Source organism: Alternaria hordeiaustralica (genome assembly GCF_023758085.1).
Source record: "Alternaria hordeiaustralica strain BMP 2776 chromosome Unknown scaffold_31, whole genome shotgun sequence".
NCBI lineage: Eukaryota > Fungi > Ascomycota > Dothideomycetes > Pleosporales > Pleosporaceae > Alternaria > Alternaria hordeiaustralica.
The window spans coordinates 112,877-130,909 of NW_026056803.1; the positions used below are offsets into that span (position 1 = coordinate 112,877).

The 18,033-nt window shown below is 52.3% G+C and overlaps 3 protein-coding genes and 1 non-coding gene across 4 annotated transcripts; 1 reads left to right on the forward strand and 3 right to left on the reverse strand.

The window, feature by feature from the left end:
* Nucleotides 1-5,008: 5,008 nt before the first annotated feature.
* J4E84_009687 (uncharacterized protein) lies at nucleotides 5,009-7,062 on the reverse strand (the record flags this gene model as incomplete). The annotated part of the gene is made up of 2 exons (XM_049392249.1): nucleotides 5,009-5,599; nucleotides 5,650-7,062. The coding sequence occupies 2 exons, from the start codon at nucleotides 7,060-7,062 to the stop codon at nucleotides 5,009-5,011; spliced, it is 2,004 nt and encodes a 667-aa protein (XP_049240011.1).
* A 1,774-nt stretch (nucleotides 7,063-8,836) lies between these two features.
* On the reverse strand, nucleotides 8,837-8,920 carry J4E84_009688. Its single transcript has one exon. It is a non-coding gene; the product is annotated as a tRNA-Thr (tRNA).
* Nucleotides 8,921-9,863: 943 nt separating this feature from the next.
* Nucleotides 9,864-11,441, forward strand: J4E84_009689 (uncharacterized protein; the record flags this gene model as incomplete). Its single annotated transcript, XM_049392250.1, has 1 exon — nucleotides 9,864-11,441. One exon carries the CDS (start codon nucleotides 9,864-9,866, stop codon nucleotides 11,439-11,441), a length of 1,578 nt encoding a protein of 525 aa, XP_049240012.1.
* A 3,497-nt stretch (nucleotides 11,442-14,938) lies between these two features.
* On the reverse strand, nucleotides 14,939-17,542 carry J4E84_009690 (uncharacterized protein; the record flags this gene model as incomplete). The annotated part of the gene is made up of 4 exons (XM_049392251.1): nucleotides 14,939-15,763; nucleotides 15,811-17,268; nucleotides 17,318-17,433; nucleotides 17,524-17,542. 4 exons carry the CDS (start codon nucleotides 17,540-17,542, stop codon nucleotides 14,939-14,941), a joined length of 2,418 nt encoding a protein of 805 aa, XP_049240013.1.
* Between the last annotated feature and the right edge of the window lie 491 nt (nucleotides 17,543-18,033).

Below are 18,033 nucleotides of genomic sequence, written 5' to 3' on the forward strand. Positions count from 1 at the left end.
AACCCCTTCAACCAGCGAGTCTAATGACAGCAGAGACTTTGCGTCTGGAAGAAAGCTATCATTTTATACATATCTTATCAAGCATTCCAATCGTACATTTCGATAGATCTAACGATTCTAGGGTTACTTCCATACAAAAGTTAAAAGCATCAATGTTCCGGCCTGCCTTCTTCTCCGACTCTTGACGAGGAGAGATCATATCTGCCGGGCACAACTACCTAAGGAAACTTTCGCAAGAACTTCAAATTCCATGCGGGTAGTCCGCAAGCCAACGTCAACAGTTTACCCATGCTGCTTGCCAGACGCCATCCAATTCGCGCAACAAGCCAACATTTAGTACTTGTAGTCCTCAAATCACCATCTCTTATGCCAATCAACAGCTCGAAACGACCCGAGTCTCTACCACCGCCCTCCGTATACTCGACTAGAAGACCGTGACATTCTGGGCCCCCGTCTCAACCGGAGAATTGATGTGTATTCGTCTTGCTGGTACCGTCGAACGTCTGCGATGTCAACCCAGCCAGGATTGCTTGAATTCATTCGGATTCTTACTGACTCTTCGTCTGTACAGCATCAGCTAGGGTTGTCAAGTGAATAGACAGTGTATCGCATACCATGCATGAGCGTTCTGGCCCCTTGGCAACATTTCCAGAGCATGTGCATCTTGGAGCGATGCTTGTAAGCCATACCTATACTTGAGAACAGCACCATAACGAAGATGGTGATCAGGGCGAATATCGCCTCTCTAGACCAGGACTGTTTGGGCTCGGCGGTATTGAAGGGTCGCGTGACTAGAAAGGTCAGTATACTAGAAGCTGTCAGGAATTTTGGGCCTTCTTATGTGCATTATCCCATGCGAAAACGTGAAGAGACAAAACCATGGTGTGAAAGCCGACATACTATTCATAGCTGTCTATGAGACGGAAGCCGGGTTACCGTAGAGTTCTTCTGGACGATTTAAACAGCAACAGGTGATAAGTAGAAGAAAAGAATTGCGGTGTGCTCTTTGCAAGAGCAGAAGGGCACTGTGCTGTTGGGGCTGATTTAGTCAGATGTTCAAACAGCCAGAGGGTATATTGCGGCGAGTATATGATGGAGGGTTATGCAAAGCGTCGTGTTTGATCTTCTAAGTCCAGTGGCCTGTAGATATAGGATCTGAAGATGAATCAACGACCGCGCCGAGGACAGAGATGGAGACTGTAGCATTCTGTGCGCTCATTGGCCCAAAAGCTTGACAACAAACTGCCCAGGTGTGCTAACCAACTTTGGCTCAGGCCATACCTCGTCCGGACGTCGACGAAGTGTTCGAAAGCGCCTCACCGTTCAGGATATACCGACTCATAAGAGGGCATGGGCTCTGATTTGACACTGACTTCTCGCGCTTAACGCTTTCTAGAGTTGGCCCGCCACATCACCTGCACCCTACTACCGGTGTATTTTCGATGGCGTCTTGCATCATGCTCGGATGTACATCAGGCTGGTATACCCGTACACCAAAAATAAGGTCATCGAGGCCTTGCGAACGGCTGACTTCATTAGGGCAGTGCAGAAGGTGATGTGCTCAGACCTGCACCCAACAGCATCCCGTCAGCACGAGGCTCGAATTACGTAGTGTCCAACCCTCATTGATGATTTCACAAGACTTTCGAGAAGTCGTCTCTCTGGATCTCGGTCAAGCTGTGAGGCCTCAGGCAGCGACATGTGACATGACGCGCCACAACGGTAAAGCCCGACATTACCTAGGTACCCGCAAACTAATCCCATCATGGTCTCACATATGAGCAGGTAAGACGTACGATACCCAGCGTTATGCTTGTTTGTAAACCATACACTTTACAGTTAACGTTTAGAAATGTCTGGGAAGAAAAGAACATGGTCATCATGCATCGCAAGCGTGGCTCAAATATTGTGAAGGCAGAGAAGAACTTGGGTGAGGCGGTGCGACAATTTTTCTCGCTTTGGTGGCAGAAAGGTACTCGGGTGAGGCTGTGCAAAACCTTTACTCGCTTCGGTGGCATAAAAGAGCTGCAGTGACGCCACCGCTGACGCCTTGTGTGACCCGACTGGCATGGCCTCGCGCTTCCTTCCTCTCCAACTCAAAGCGACCCGTTGCATAAGCTGGAGCCAATTAGGTCGTACAGTCTGCCACATCCGACCGTCTGGCCTGCTCCAGCTCAGATGTTCTGCATCATCACACACCCCTGTCATTTACTCGGCTCGACGCTCGCAATGACCGTGGTCCGCGCCTCGTCCGGAGTATTGAGGTATAAGTATCCTGCTGATACCGCCGAACGGCCTCGATGCCAACCCAACCGGAAGCCATCGACCTAGCGCGGAGCGTTGCAAGTTCTTCCTCTACAAAGTATCAGCATTACTGAACGAGCCAAGTAGTGGTTTGATGCATACCATCCACGTCTCTCCTTTGCGATCTGTACCGCATCCACAAGTTTGAAGTCCTCAAGCGGTTCTTGAATACTATACCGAGACCAGACAGTATCACCATGACGATTAAGGTGACTACGGCGACGATGGATTCTTTGGACCATGCATTATCCTTTTCGACAACGATATCGGTGGGAGGATGTGCCACTGTACGAGGTCAGCGTATCCCACAAGGCCGTCACGAGCCACCTCGAACCCTACGTGACATTGAGCCATAACCTCCTTGCAAAAGATTTTGGACTCAGGAAGATGCTGCAATGGTACTTACTGTTCGTAACCATGGCTTTGGACCAGATGTAAAGGTATGAATTGTAGCTGCTGCAGAGCGAGATGGTACAGATTGAGTGTTCCAGGCACGAAATATTAAGCGCGAAACAGAACAGGGTTGTCGACAAACAGTAAGTACCAATTCCTGATAGATGCCAAATCTGTTATGGTAGTCGGCCCAACGATGATGTGCAGTACTGCTCGCGAACAAAGAAGTGTGTAGACCGAAGTATGAAGGAATGGGCAACTCGACCACGGTGAAAATGAACCCTAATGAAGGCTGGGGCAGCCCGAGCCGACCCAATCTTTACTCTACCAACTCCAGTGTGATTGGCTTAGCCAAGGCTTCGGCTCGTGCGTCGCCGCTTGCATGGGGAAGTAAGCTTCGGCTCAGTGCATGAGACCTTACACCCTAGCGCAATTCACCAATCCTACGCTAGTGATGCTAAAATCGTTTGACCAACCTTGATTCTGACAGCTTTGTGTAGTATTGACGCTAGATTATTTGGCCCGAATTGATCTGCGGAGCAATGGTAGTATGTGTTAAAGCGAAGGGATCAAGACAAAAGGTTGCTTCGAGCAAATGCGCGCGGGACCGTAGAAGTAGTAGAGTCGGTATAGATAGGTACCTCGTTCTATCCTAAGGCATTTGTGTTGAGAGTACCCTGCATTTTGATAGGACCATTCGCTTGGCTACTTAGCTAAATTCTGCCGCGCTTAGACTGGAGAAGGGCGAAACAATTCAGAGGTCTTCGCAAGCCAGGCTGCCGAATGCGGAGCGCTACTGCACGATCCCAGCTGATGAGAAGCTGTATGACCACGACCGCGATGACAACGAAAGCCGATGCTCACACTTTTCAAGAAACTCGCTAATGAGAGCCTTTGGGGGAATTGGAAGGGAAGAAGAAATGAGAACTAAATTTCCCACACAGGTCGGATGACAGTTTTCCAAAGAGCCGGCCAATCGAAGGTCGGCGGGATAGTTGGAAGTGAGGAAAGAAGGCGAACATGCAGAAAAAGGGAGACCTAGATTCCTCACACAGATCGGATGACAGATTCCCAAAACCCCGCCAACTTAATGTCTACAGGCGGCTTGGAAGTGAAGAAAGAAGGCGAACTCGCAGAAGAAGTGCAATAACCCTGCCACCGCGCGGATCGGTCTGTCAATTGTGTGGCACTCGGCTGACGAATTCCATCCACACAGAGTCTTCCGCAGTATTTGGGTAGACAGTCGAGGCTGTACCCATTAGACACCCAGACGAACATACCTACCTAGATAGTGCTTGCCCGAAGCTGACGCTACAAGGATTTTCACCAAAGCTTGGCAACTGCCTGACAACACCTGCGTATCTAGTCGACACAACCTTTGAAAGTGATGATGCGCCCTAGCAGACCATTGTACTATCGATACGGACATCGCCGGAACGGGAAGGCTTCCCAAGGCCATAGGTTCTTTGATAAAACTCGCAAGAACCTGGACGGGCAGAGCCTAGACAGCGAGGCTTGCAGATGGATTCTTGTAGATGGTGGAAGACGCATATGACCGATGGCTATCATGTCGGGGTTGAGGAACGATACCTGGTCTTTTAGATAGGGCACAGCAGATCAAAGTATCGACTGTGACCTTTCCACGGAGTTATCAGAGGCAGAAGAGCGCTGATGGGGATTTTGCAAGCGACGAAAAACTGAACGTGTGCGACGGAAACTCAAGGAAATGAAACGACGGTTTGTATACTCATTTCATTCCCTACCCAAATATTCATTCTCAAAGAATCCCATACCTCTCCCTACCCTCAGCGACCCAGCACTTGCAGCAGTAGAGTAAACTCATATTGCACCAGGCGCTCAAGAGGCCAATGGAAAGAAGGTATATCCCATGGCTCAAACCAGCCCATCCGAAACCTTCCCAGCGGACAGGTAACATTCAACTTCCATATATATAAAAAATATCCTCAAGACATTATCGACTAAAGTATCTCGCCTCGCCTGCTCCGATTACCAGCCTCGATAAGTGAGATTGGGGACGGTTGATGCGAGGCTACAGGGGGTATAAGCATCGAAAAGCAAAGAGGTCTAGTAGTGACTGGCCTTTCCACTGCATATCTGCAGTGGAAGGAGCCACTACAAAGAATCGAAGCCAAGCGAAGGGAACAGGGTAAACGACGAATTCACAAGGAACCGCGTACCGCTAGTTGGAAAGTTCACAAAAGGAAATAGCGAAATAACGATAAATATCAAAGATCAAGAAACCGCTCAAACGTTCCTCATAAAAGCACCAGTCTAGAATCAAACATATTGTTTACATAGCCATACCAGGGACCGGCTTCCGGGCGGGAATAGGAACGGGTCCGTTGGGGGTAATGGCGTTGGGGTTCATGGGACTGGGACCGGGTGCTAGACCTCGTCGTGGGTTGCCGGCCTGGCTCGCGGAGTTGGATCGTGGACGCCCGCCCATTTGGGGTGGGGGTGCCATCTGGGGTCCGCCGCCGTAGGGGCCGGGGGACATGGAGCGGGGTGGGCCGGCGTAGGGCGCGTTGCTGTTGGAGCGGCCGCGGGGAGGTCCTTGTTGGGGAGCGTTGCTGTTGGATCGCATGCGTGGGCCTTGTTGCATTTGCGGGGAGGGCATTTGCTGGGGCGACATCTGGCGAGGGGACATTTGACGGGGACCGGGGCTGCCTTGAGGCATGTTGGGAGAGTTCATGCCAGGTGATTGAGGACGCTGCTGAGGACCGCCCGGACCCATGGCTGGGCGGATGGGTGGGCCGCGCATGTTGCCTGGTGGCGGAGGACCGTTGCGAGGAGGGCCGTTACGGGGCTTGACAGGGTGCTTGGAGAGACATGTGCGGGGAACAACACCTTGCTGAGAGCGGTCCATGCGGATGCAGAGAGCCTGAGAAGAATTAGTCATGTTATTAAATTAGAGAGAACAGTAAAACTTACCCATCCATCATCGTACTCGTGGAGCATGCGAACCAGCTGACCAGCGTGTAGATCGAGTTCATCTTGCATAGAAGGCTTGAAGTCAAGTTGAACACGGTGAACGTTGTTAGGACCAGGACCCATGGCAGGGCTCTGGGGACGACCACCAGCCATAGCGCCAGCAACAGGAAGAGGACCAGCAGGAGCTGGGCCAGGGGACGCAGGGATGTCTTCAGTCCAGGCCGGGCTCGGGGGAACGCTTCCGTTGTTGGCGGCGACAGTTGGCGGTAGAGGAAGCTCAGAAGTAGGAGGAGGGACCGTAGACATGGCAACAGCATTAGAATCAGCGGTAGCGATAGCTGGAGCTGGGTTGGCGAAGTTAGAGCTGGGCTTTGAAGAGTGCATTGCGGAGGCCATGGGAGAAGCATTGGGAGGCGAGTCAGGGATAGAGGCTTGCTGAGTATCGACCGCAGCGTTGTTGCCGAAGGGGTTCGCTGAGGGAGGACCAGATTGCGCCTCAGGATCCCTGAATGGGTCGGCAGCGGGCGCGTTGGCGGCACCACGTCGCTCCCAGGCGCTGGTAGGACGTTCGGCTGAGGCTGAAGGCGAGAGATTGCGGTTCTGGGATTGAGCAGCAGCACCACCAGCGGCAGCAGCGACGTTTAGCAAGTTTCCTCCACTCTTTCGTTGCTCGTTGAATGCTGGGTCGAATTGGGTGACTGGGCGCAGACTGAGGCGAGGGGCGGTTGAGGCGGTACGAGCAGAGCGGATGCTGCCTGCAGGAGCAGCGCCAGCGATGATTTGAGGAGGCGGTGGTGCGGGTGCGTTGTACATCTCAGTCTTCTCGTTCTGAGCAGCAGCAGCGGCCATTTGCTTCTTCTTGCGACGGTACAGGAGCAAGATACCAGTGAGGATGGCACACAAGACCAGGAGTATACCCAGAGCAAGACCTGCCTTCGCACCGGTGGACATGCCTTCCTCAGAGTCTGCTGCGGCGGCTGAAGAAGAAGAAGCGGTAGCCGAGATGGTCGCGGCTGTGGCAGATGCGAGACCTGCGATGGACGAGGCGGGGCTGGGCGTTGGGGACTTGGTCGCTACCATAAGGGTGGAGGCAGGCTTGAGTGGGCTCTTCGCAGTCGAGGTCTCCTCCACAATTAGATCATCGTCGTCCTGGGTAGATGACGGCTTCCTGGCGGTTGTGGTGGGCTTTTCGGGCTTGGCAGTCTCCTCCGGCTCGTCCTCTTCCTCAGTAGTCGTCTCGCGAGCGCGTGTAGCAGGCGCGGGCAGAGCAATTCCTGGATTCTTAGTCGGCTCTGGTTGTCCATCCTCTCCTACAGTCACGGCGACGACCGCCGTGACAATCTCGACGGGGCCGTCGTCGCGTTGCCGTCGCACAAGATGCGCTCCGGCGTGTTGGTGCGCCATGGCGTGCATTGTGGCGTATCAAAAGGTCGATTCGGGGATTGGTAGATTATGTTTATGGTGTTTATGGCTCTCGGAAGAACTCCGCCGTTAACTTTACAGTAACCAGCTCGTGCGTTCGAGATTCCGTATGGTGCGTGGTTACGTATTACGCGCAGTCTAGGGTTTCTCGAATCTACTCGGCTCGTTGTAAGGAATGTGGTGCTCGGTGGGCGCACGGGGGTGGATGTCGTGTATTGGGTGAACTAGGCACTAGACAGAAAAGAGTGTAACTATGGTTATGTGGTAAAGAGTGAAATGCGACAGGTAGCGCTTGATGAAAGAAGGACAAGACGACAACCTGGCCGCAGGAGTACGTGATGTCGTGAGAGGAATTAGAGAGGCGGCGTGGAGGTGAAGGAGCGTCGGCGCAGGACGCGGCAGAGACCAGGAAACAAACGGCAGAGCGCCAACCAAGCTCGAAACGCCCGCGTGCCTGGCAAGGCCGAACCGTGAGAGCTGATCCGTGCAGCCGTACATCTTGCCGTGATGCGCGTTAGCCTGAGGTTAGGTCCAGGTACCCGTGAATGGTGATTGGGCCTCCCATCTAATTTCCTGGGGGCGTTAGGCGCTCGAGCTATTTTCTGCCTCAGCCTCGCGTTGGTTCGCAGATGGCGGTGCACTCCCCCTTATCGAGGGTGATTATCGGCGCGTTTGATATGGCGACACGGGCTTGGGGAGCTAGATGTCATCATAGTTATTGAGTGGTGGCCGATGCGCATTGTTCGCATGTGCTCTCGCGGCGTACGACCGCTCCATCCAATATAGCTCATCGACACGCCCAGTCAGCGTAAGCAGATCGAGAGAGCAGCGATATAGCGACCCAAGGAATATCCTGCACATCCGGTAATTACCTGCAGATGGCAGATGCAAGCCTGGGTGCCTCGTGCATGGAGGTTGCTTTCCTCGGCCGGTACCCGTCGAGTCGTAATTTCGCTGCTCATCAAAGCTGCATAACAACACGGCAGAGCCCGGTCGATGACAGCATGCCTGCGCTAGGCGGTTGTATGTTTGCGACGATTATCTCAGGTCGCGTGCCCTTCGCATCGTGTCGAAGCGTCTTTGGAATCTCAGGGCGAAGGAGTACAGTGGCAAAAGTAATTCGCAGTGGAAATTGTCAGGTGTGGCATTAACAACAATGAAAGACCGGTGGTGCAATGTCGGCTGTTGAGGGCACGGCATGTCCATCTTTGTGTTAATCGTGGAATCCACGGTTATCATCAGATGTGTTTTGTATATATGTTTCCTCGCGCATCATTTAGCCGTGGTTTCCAGCTGGACGCATTGTATGATCGTGCAAAATAATCCATTGGATTGCCGCCTTCAAGCGGAGTGATTTCTGCGAACCGTTGCCAAATAATGTCATGTACTATAATGATCAGGCCAAAGTCTCCATCTCTTTCCACAGTCGTGGCAATGGGGGCCAGTCCTCCAGTGGTAGGCCCCCAAAAAGCATATGTGACGGGCATGGTACCCGATGTTACCCCTGGAAAGACAAAATGGAAGAAAAAGCCCTGCTGCGAGCATGAACTGCATCAACGTCTATGGCGCACTGTGAGCACCTTGTTAACGAAAAGAAACGCCTGGTAGCGAATTGAACTTTCGCGGGATTTGGCCTGCGCCCATCAGTTCAACTTTCCTTCACAACCACATCGACGCGAGCAAAAAAAGGATGCTACCTCGTCGACGACGACGGTAATAGGTGTGCCTGCTACCAGAATTGAACCTTCACGGCACGTCAGCGCCCTGTCCTCGGTGCGGTTCGAATGGGTGTACTTACTGGCGACCTCGTCATTACTAGTGACGCGCTCTACCACTGAGCTAAGCAGGCGGGTGTTGGTGTTGATTAATGATGACTAAGACAAACATGCTGTATATGTAGTCAAAAAGAATGTCTGGGACGACAGGTTGATGTGATGTAAAGCGAGAGTGCAATTGTTGGAGTAATTAGTCGTGTTCTCCACATAGGTCGGCTCGTGGATACGGGGTTTCGATGCGGCGGTCGAACTAGCGCGAGGGCTGCCGAAATAGCTCCAGAGGGATACCACGGTGGTGGAAAGGTGCCATGTGAAGTATAGGCCATGCGTAATGCTGAGTTAAGAAGACGGTGCAAACGTACGTAAGACGTTCTGGTGAGGCGTTTGGCATGTGAAGCCTGCAGCTGGTGGGGACAGAGCCTCCAGAGAACCGGAGCTTGGGCGCAGATAAGTGGGGCGCGCTAAACGATGCGCTATCGGCGTGCAGTCACCGATTCCATAGCTTCTTCGCATTCTGTCTTTTCAGAATCCCGCATCATGCAATCGACGTCGATAACGCCATTTCAGGACCATTGAAGAACCTCCATCGCAATCGCGACTTCAGCTTGTGTTGTCGTGGACCCAAAACCTGCTGCACCGCGCCTTCCTCGAACTGTTACTCAAGCTTTCACTCAGGGTCCGAGCACATTTGGTCGATCAAATCTTCTTTTGATGGCCAGCGCTGCTCCCATTCAGAACAGGCCATACCGCTCACACAAAGTACCGGCCTGTACTCGATGTCGTTCGCGCAAAATTCGTTGTCACATCGACATACCCGGAGAGCCATGTTTGTCATGCCGAGAGAGACGCCTCAAGTGCCAGTATGTCGAAAGTTCAACGACCAGCTCCCCTACAGAAGAGGGCCCAGACCGACGGCCCTCCAAGCGGCGACGGCACAGCGAGCCTGAGGAAGGTCCTTCTCGGCCTCGCTCAGCACCCATCTTGCATAAAACCAACAACAATCCTTCCGCATCCATCATGCTGGCGCCGCATTTCGCTGAAGATATAGATATCTTCAACCGACATATCTCGCAGCATCGGAAAGCGGAGGGTGAGGTGGAGTCTTCCAACTACCAGACGCTTCTCCATGATGCGAAAGATCCAGTGGTGTACCTCACAGTCCCAAGGTTTCGTACCGGTCTACCACCCAACAGTGGCTGCGGAAGAGAGCAACTGGAGATTGTTGAGCAGATTATGGGGCCTTTCAAACGAGAAGTGGTCGAGCTGTATTTCAACCACATCCACTACCATTTCCCCATCCTGGATGAGGAGATGTGTGAGATGCTGCGAACAGGGCAATACGGCAGAGTACCAAACAATTTGATGTGTGTCATCTACGCACTTGCATCGCCGCATTGGGCCAAATCAGATACCCTAAAGATGCACCCCAAACCAAACTCATACTACGTCTGGAACAAGGCTATCTCAGCTACTCTGGAGGATTTCCTTAGCCCCGGGATGTCCACTATACAAGCGGCTGTCCTGGATCAGATTGGACGGCCTTCAGTCTCCATTATCGGCAATATTACTCTTTGCGGCCGGACAGTATCTTTGGCCCAAACCTTTGGGCTGCATAGAGATCCATCGAAGTGGAACATTACGGAAAATGAGAAGTCCGTCCGGATGCGACTGTGGTGGTGCGTTCTCATCACGGACCAGTGGTCTAGTGTCGCGTATGGCGCACCGCCCTACGTCTCAAAAGGCTACTACGACGTACCGCGACCGACTGTCAGCTCACTCATTGGCACCAAGGCAACCTCGCAGCAGAAGCAGACTACAACCTGCTTTATACATCTATGTTCTCTGACGGAGCTGCTAGCCGAAATCTTACCTTTCGTTTACCAGATCAGTCCGGATCGAATACAACTCGCCCGGGAGATCGATCGCTTCAAGCACGAGCTAGACGATCTGGAGTCACAGCTTCCGGAATGGCTCCCTCTTCCAAATCGTCCGGGTACACCTATGCTATGGCTCTCTTTCCTCTCGATCAGGCTCGTGCTCGCCCGTCTCATCTTCCGCGCTGCTGTTCTTGATGGAGATGGTAGTATAGGGCGAAGTCGGATGAATCAGTTGCGCATCGCATCATCGGCAGTCCTCGACTTCATCTTGACCATGGGCGAAACCCAGTTTCTAGACTTTTGGCTACCCTATGCGACTCATCTCCTGGTGCATGCAATCACCGTGTCGCTTCGCTGCACTGTCGAGACCCAAGATCCTGAAGTACGGAACACATGCGTCGCGCGCCTGGAACGCGTCATTGCGCATATTCAACATGCGCGAGATAATTACGATTGGGATCTCGCAAACTACTGTTTGGAGCGCTGCGCTGATCCTGTGTCGAAGATCGCATCGCTGAACGCACGAGAAGCGCCGCAGCCATCGGAGACGGAGCTTACCAGTGTTGCGCCTAATGGCAATGGGATCGACGTACCAGTGATGCCTAATTTTGATGATGCGACATTCCTGTTGTCTGATATATTGGATCCAAACGCATTCGATTTCTCCTGGGATGCGCTGTGGGATACGCCGTCCGGGATGACCAATTTCTCGTTGTAGAATTTTCGTGTTTCGTCATTACTACTGCTTTGAGCGAATCAAGATCGTTATACGTGGTAACAAGTATGAAGAACACCTCCCATGCACCTGCATAAACCTGCATACAGTACCCCGCCTTGAATACCTCGCCTCACGGGCGATGCTGTGCCTCACTCTCGCGAACTGCACGCACTCACTCCGCGCTCTCGCAATCCGGCCATCGGTCCCATACACGAAAAAACCGCGATTACCTGTGTACAAACGTTGAAGATAAGAACCAGAATGGTCCCTGTCGCAGAAGTCGAGAAAGTCAATCCCGAACGTGGAGCGTACCAATCATCTGACGGACGACCCGACTGTCAAATCTGTAGCACGATACTCCTGTTCGCCTACGAGACCGACACCCGCAAGGAACTTACCTTGGGCACAGCAAAAGATCTCCTTCAAAGCCAATGTTCCCACGTGGCACTATTCAAAGATTGGTTGCACAGGCTTCTTACCGATATTCCAGCTCGTGAAACGTCTCTCCTGACGATCGATGCGAGCTACGGACGTGGCTGGTTTTCTTTCTTGTTGTCAAGTTCGCAAGGGGAAGACCTTGGGTTACTCTGCGATCTCACGGTACCTGATCATCCAGGATCAATGCGAGTGGTAGATCCTCAATGGGTCGACGTGGGCTTACTGAAGCAGTGGACAAAAGCATGCACCGTAACTCACGGAGTTCGATGCAGGCGGTCATCTTGGCTTAGTCACCTAGGGACTGTAAGGCCCAAATACCTTGTCGATACATTTGAAATGTGTATTGTTGAGGGTGAGAGTATGGGGGCAGGATACATTGCATTGAGTTACCAATGGGGCCAGACTAAGACGATTCGAAACACGACTGCGATTCGCGAAAGACTCTTCAAGCCGTCTTCCCTTTCAGACTGGGATCTAGCTCGTCACATTCCACAAACAATTGAGGATGCTTTCGCCGTTGTTAAATTGCTTGGCTATAGGTACCTCTGGGTGGATGCTCTGTGTGTGGTGAGCACCTACATTTACTGCTTGGTTCGAAGCGAACAGCATTTGACATGACATTAGATACAAGACGATCACGTCGAGCTTGCCGGTGAAGTGTCTAGAATGCACCGCATCTATCACTCTGCCGACTTCACCATCGTCGCTGCAGACGGATTTGACGCGAACTATGGGCTACGCGGACTCAAAGGCCTGACAGCCTCACGGAATCATTCTCAGGTGCCTACGCAGCTTTCCGAGTCCGAGTGGGCGGCAATACCCCATCCTTCGAGAGGGTATTGGCAATCTCAAGTCCCGAACACATATCACACCAGAGCATGGACATTTCAAGAGTATGCCTTCTCAATGCGGAAACTAGTCTTCGTAGATGATGCTGTTCAGTGGAGTTGTGACCATGGTCAGATGCGCGAAGATCGGATGAAACAGCTACCACCGAACGAAAACTCCCGAACTCTTACAATTCATCGACTGCTTGCAACTGAGATGCCAACGCTCTGTGCACTCGGCAATCTAGTCAGTGCCTATAATTCCCGTCACCTGACGTTCCCAGAAGACGCACTGTCTGCGTTTGCTGGCACGCAGAGCCTGCTCGAGCAGTTCTACCAGCCTGGTCTTCTCTACGGACTTCCCGAATTTTGGTTCGATCTTGCATTGTCTTGGATACCTAAGGGCAATTTGGTACGTCGCAAAATTCCACGCTCAAGATGCTCTACTGGAACATCTTTGCACTTACCGAGTTGGTCCTGGATCGGCTGGACCGGCAGGATACGCTTTCCTGATGATGAAATCTACGAAAAGGGCTACTGGCATGAACGCTTTACGGAACCCGTCACCAAGTGGTGCACTCTTGCCCACCCTGCCTCTCCTGAGCGGAGACCGATCAATTCATCATGGCATGAATATCGCTCAATGGCATTACAAGGCCGTTTATCCACTTTACCTCAAGGATGGGATCAACAATCCGACGCAAAACGAGGGCTGGTGTTTAGCCATACTCGTTGTCCACGGAAAAAATACTCATATCCATTCCCTGTACCGGAGCCCTGCTCTACAAGTACCAGTATATCCGTCCCACAAACCGCATATCTCTTCGCCCAAACAAACCGAGCGTTTTTATGTGGTCAATTCGTGCACAACGTGAAATACCGCTTGATGGGGGCACCCCACATGTGGCTAAAATCGTCGCAAGATCAATACGTTGGCTTTATTTACCTCAATAGCTCAGAACAAGAATCTCTGTTAAGAGAGACGGGCAGAAACTCTTCATTCCACAACCCATTAGAGCTTGTAGCAATGAGTAAAGGAACGTCCTGGGCTCTGCGTTCACCAGAACTAGATTGGGAAGTCGAGCTCAAACGAAGTGCCGAGGCGAGTGAAAGGGAAGAACGCCGGGCTTTCGACTGCATATTTGTGCTGTGGATTGAGTGGGAAGACGGCGTTGCGTACCGGCGGGCTTGCGGGGTAGTGCATGCTGACGTTTGGGAGCGAGAAAGAGAGAAAGAGCTTGTCAATCTGATTCTTGGGTAGTGGACATGTTAGCTACGTAAGGCCGAGCATCCAAGACCAGAAATCCTTTCCATAGATGTATCGCCATACTCATACCCATGTCCCCTGGTCGGCGTGATGGTAAATGCGTGACTCTATGGATGCTTTTCGCGAATCCGACAGCACTTCAGCAGCTTTCCAGCTACCAAAGCCATATCCCATGCCAGGACGTCATCTATCCTTAGTTTGTCCAAACTGTGCGAAGGAAGACGTTTTAGTAGATAACCTTGCCGCTGACAACAACATAGTTAAGTCTCTTAGAGAATACAACATTAAGAAGGTAGACAAAGATAAGGTAGCAAAGATAGTTGCATTAACAGATAAAAAAAGTTCTCTATAAATTGCTACTAACACTGCATCTTCTTCTATTATAAATAATAATACAAGTACTTCTGCTATTACATTAACAAATAAAACAAATTCTCGATTAATTGCTACTAATACTGTATCTCCTTTTATCGCAAATAACAATACAACTGCTATCGCCATCGTAGTTAATTCAAACTTCGTACAGAACAACGTTATACCCTGCGACATGAAAACCTTTACAAGATAATCATGCAACGCAGGGCAAAGTGCGTAGCCTCGGTTCAAGGCTTTCGACACGACAAACAGCCCATGTGAAAACTTAGAAGTCGTAGGCGGCCGGATCCCTCTCTAAAGTGAATACAACGAGATAACAACTTCAACCACATCACCAACAACGCAAATTACAATAAACCCATGTGCCATTTCCAGTCTCGATCTAAAAAAGGGGAATCATATAGGAAACCAGCTACTCGCATCCCATCGTCACAGCATCCGTAGCTCGTCGAAGAAGAAGAAGAACAAGATAAAGAAAGATTAACACAACGCCGACACCGCGCAAGATGATCATCGCAACCACCACCAGACCAGACCACACACCCATACCACACTGAAAAAGGCGCCAAAGCGTGAGGCGATTCACAACCCTAGTACGGGCTATTCACAATCTCATTCCTACCAAGATAGCTCCCTCTAACCCCACTCTTCCTGCCCGCCCCAACCCGACTCGGCATAGCGATACTCTCGCGGGTCGGCCGCTGCAACGCGCGCTTAGCCACCATATCGACTTCATTCGGCAGCGCAACAATAAGGTTCTTGTCAGAGCCAAACTTGAAGTTATCAGCTTTAACCTCCTCAGAGTAGCGCTTGATATTGTAAGGATCCTTGCGGTTAGCCAGCACCTTCTTCATGCTCCAAGTAACGATGAAAGGACCAGTAGCACTAATAATAGTGGTTTCCTTGTCGTCGAGACCCGTGTTGAAGCGGGCGGTGGTGAAGGAGATGGGTGCTTTGGTTTCGTGTTGGAATTGGGCGACGTGGGCGGGTGTGAGGGCGAGACGGCGGGGTTGGGGCTTGTCGTCTTTGGCAAAGGACTTTTCGAAACCGAGTTTGCCGTCGTTTTTGCCGCCTTTTTGGAGGGCGTCGATGAGGAGGAGGTAGGTTCGCGTTGTGGCGAGGACCCAGCGACCGTCGGCTGAGACGTCCATGCCGATGATTGGGTCACCGAGCGCGGGAATGAGGGTTTTGGCGTTGATTCCGAGTCTGTCAAATAGGCGGATGTCTCCCTTCTCGGAGGCGACAGCAATGTGTCCCTTTTCGGTAGTCGCAGCGGCGGAGAACGCGTTCTTGGTAGCATACTGCTTGAGCTGGTCGTCGACTAGCTTGTTGCCGGCCAAACGTGGATCGACGCGGTAGAGCGCGTTGTCGGAGAGACCCAGGAAGGTCTGTTCGCCGCTCATTTGCGCGAATTTCTTCAACATGTTAGCTTTCAATCATATATTAGGGGATGTTTACATACGTTCTCCGGTGCAAAGACCTTGACGGGAATGTCGTCGTGCACCTTCCACTCATCTACAACGGTACCAGTCTCAAGATCCATTCGGTAGAGATTGTTCGGGTTCTCCAAGTTCTGAAGAATCATGTCGCGATCCTGCTGGTGCAGCATGACCTTGTTCGGGTTGAAAGCCTTGCCTCCCGGTGTCTTGATGTTGGAGATGGTTGTGGAGAACTGCAGCTGGTTCTCCGGGGTATGCTTGAAGACACCGATCTTGTTTCCACGCACAACGAACGACCTGTCGTGTTTGTAGCCAACCGCCAGTTGTGAGTTTTGGTCTCCATCGGTGGGACCAGTCTCGACGTCATCCTCGGACTCATCAGAGTCGTAGTGTTCGCTCCGCTGCTCGTTGGTGCTCTCGTATTCTTCCTCGTCCTCTTCTTCTTCCTCTTCTGGCTCCTCGTCTGGCGCATCCTCCATAGTCAAGTCCTGGAAGGCCTCTAGAACGTACTCTCGATCGGTGTCCTTTGCCTTGCCCCATTTGACCTTGTTCAAGTGCTCCCAGAGGGCTTGCATCACACCTTGCTGAATGTTCTCGAGCTCGTCCTGATCCTTGAACTTCAACAGCCATGAGTACGCCGAACCGTCGTCTAGATAGTGGTTGAAGATGAAGGACTTGTATTCGTAGTTGAAGACGGGGTTGATGTCTTCGACAATGGGCTGTCCTAGCCACTCGCGCTCTTCGCCAGCAATGTGCAGCCAGTAGTTCCAGTCGCCAATCTCGGTAACCGTGACACTGACTTTGTCGTCTTGCTTCATGAAGGTGCCAGAGGGGAAGTCGAAGAGATGAAGCTCGGCGTCTCCTTCGACCAGGGTCTCAAGAGCCTGGGGCTGGGCGGCAGAGGGCGGCGCGGCCGTAGCATCCTCCTGCTCCGGGACGGTGCCCTTTCCTGCAACCTTCTTGGCCATCTTTTCCTTCGTGGTGTTCGGGAACAGTTCTTCGGTAGTGGGAGGTTCGACGGGTAGGGCGCGGGCGTTCGAGAGGGTCGGGCTGGCGATGGGGCTCGCGTCGGGGATGGGCTCCTCGTAGTAGGCTAGGGCAGCGAGGTCGTCCTCGGTCGCGTGCTCGTGGCTTCTCCGGAACTTTCTCTCGTACTGGCACTGCAGAGCCACGCGCTCAAACAAAGACGCGGTTTCAGGCTTGACTGACGGGTCGCACACAAACTCCCAGAGGTCGTCGACGTCGCCGCTGAGGTCGCGCCACGCAAAGATCTTCTCGCCAGTGGAGCGGACGTCGTCACGGAACTGGAGGTCTTCGTCGAGCAGGAATGTCTTTTCGTCCTTGTCGCCTGCGAGCGCGTCAAGTGCGGCGTCTTCGTTTTCTTCTGCTAGCAAATCTTCCTCGCCTTCTTCGTATGCGCGCTGGATGACGAGCTGGTACTGGAACTCCTGCCCGGTGCGGCGGATGGTAGCTGCAGCGTCCTACTAGGCTGTTAATGCACATGCAATCCAGGATCACGGGCCTGCGTACCTTGAATATAAGCTCCGAGTATCCCTTGACAGAGCGGGGTCGGACGAGGTAAAGCTGGCCCTGGGCGATTTCGACGATGGTTTCCTTGGAGCTGTCGCCAAAGACAAATTTACTGACTGGTGGTACGGATTAGTGTCGTCGCAGCAACGGAGGGGGAGGGGCAGCGGCTCGGGAAGGAGAAACATGGCAAACAAAGCTCGACTTACGGTTTCGGAGCATGAACATGGCGGCGACTGCTGAGTGGCGGGGCGACGCAAGAGCTAAGCCTTCATTTAAGCTCAGAGGAAAGGCGCTCGCTCAAGTCCATCTAGGTGACGGCTGGCGTCGTTTGCACGGGTTCTGGTGATGATGCAGGGTCTAGGCAAACACTCGCAGCCGCCTCGCTTAGCGACGTCATGGGTAGGGCTGACAGCAAGCTTTCACTCGACGCGGACAAGGTGCCCAGGTGGGTACTAAGAGAACCTCAGCGCATTACATTCAGTTGAAACTACTACTTAGCGGCCGCTGGACTACGGGCCAAATCATCACTCGCGATATGAAACTTGTTCTCAGAAACACATGGCCCAATAATCGCCTCCCTCCTAACGGCATTAATATCTGTCATACTGCGCCATTAGGCAGCAGGTTGGAAGGCAGTCAAACTGCTTGGTCTTTGAATGATGATGGCAGCCTGATTGTTGTTTCGACTTTTTCATTTGACAGCGCTACGTCGCTCT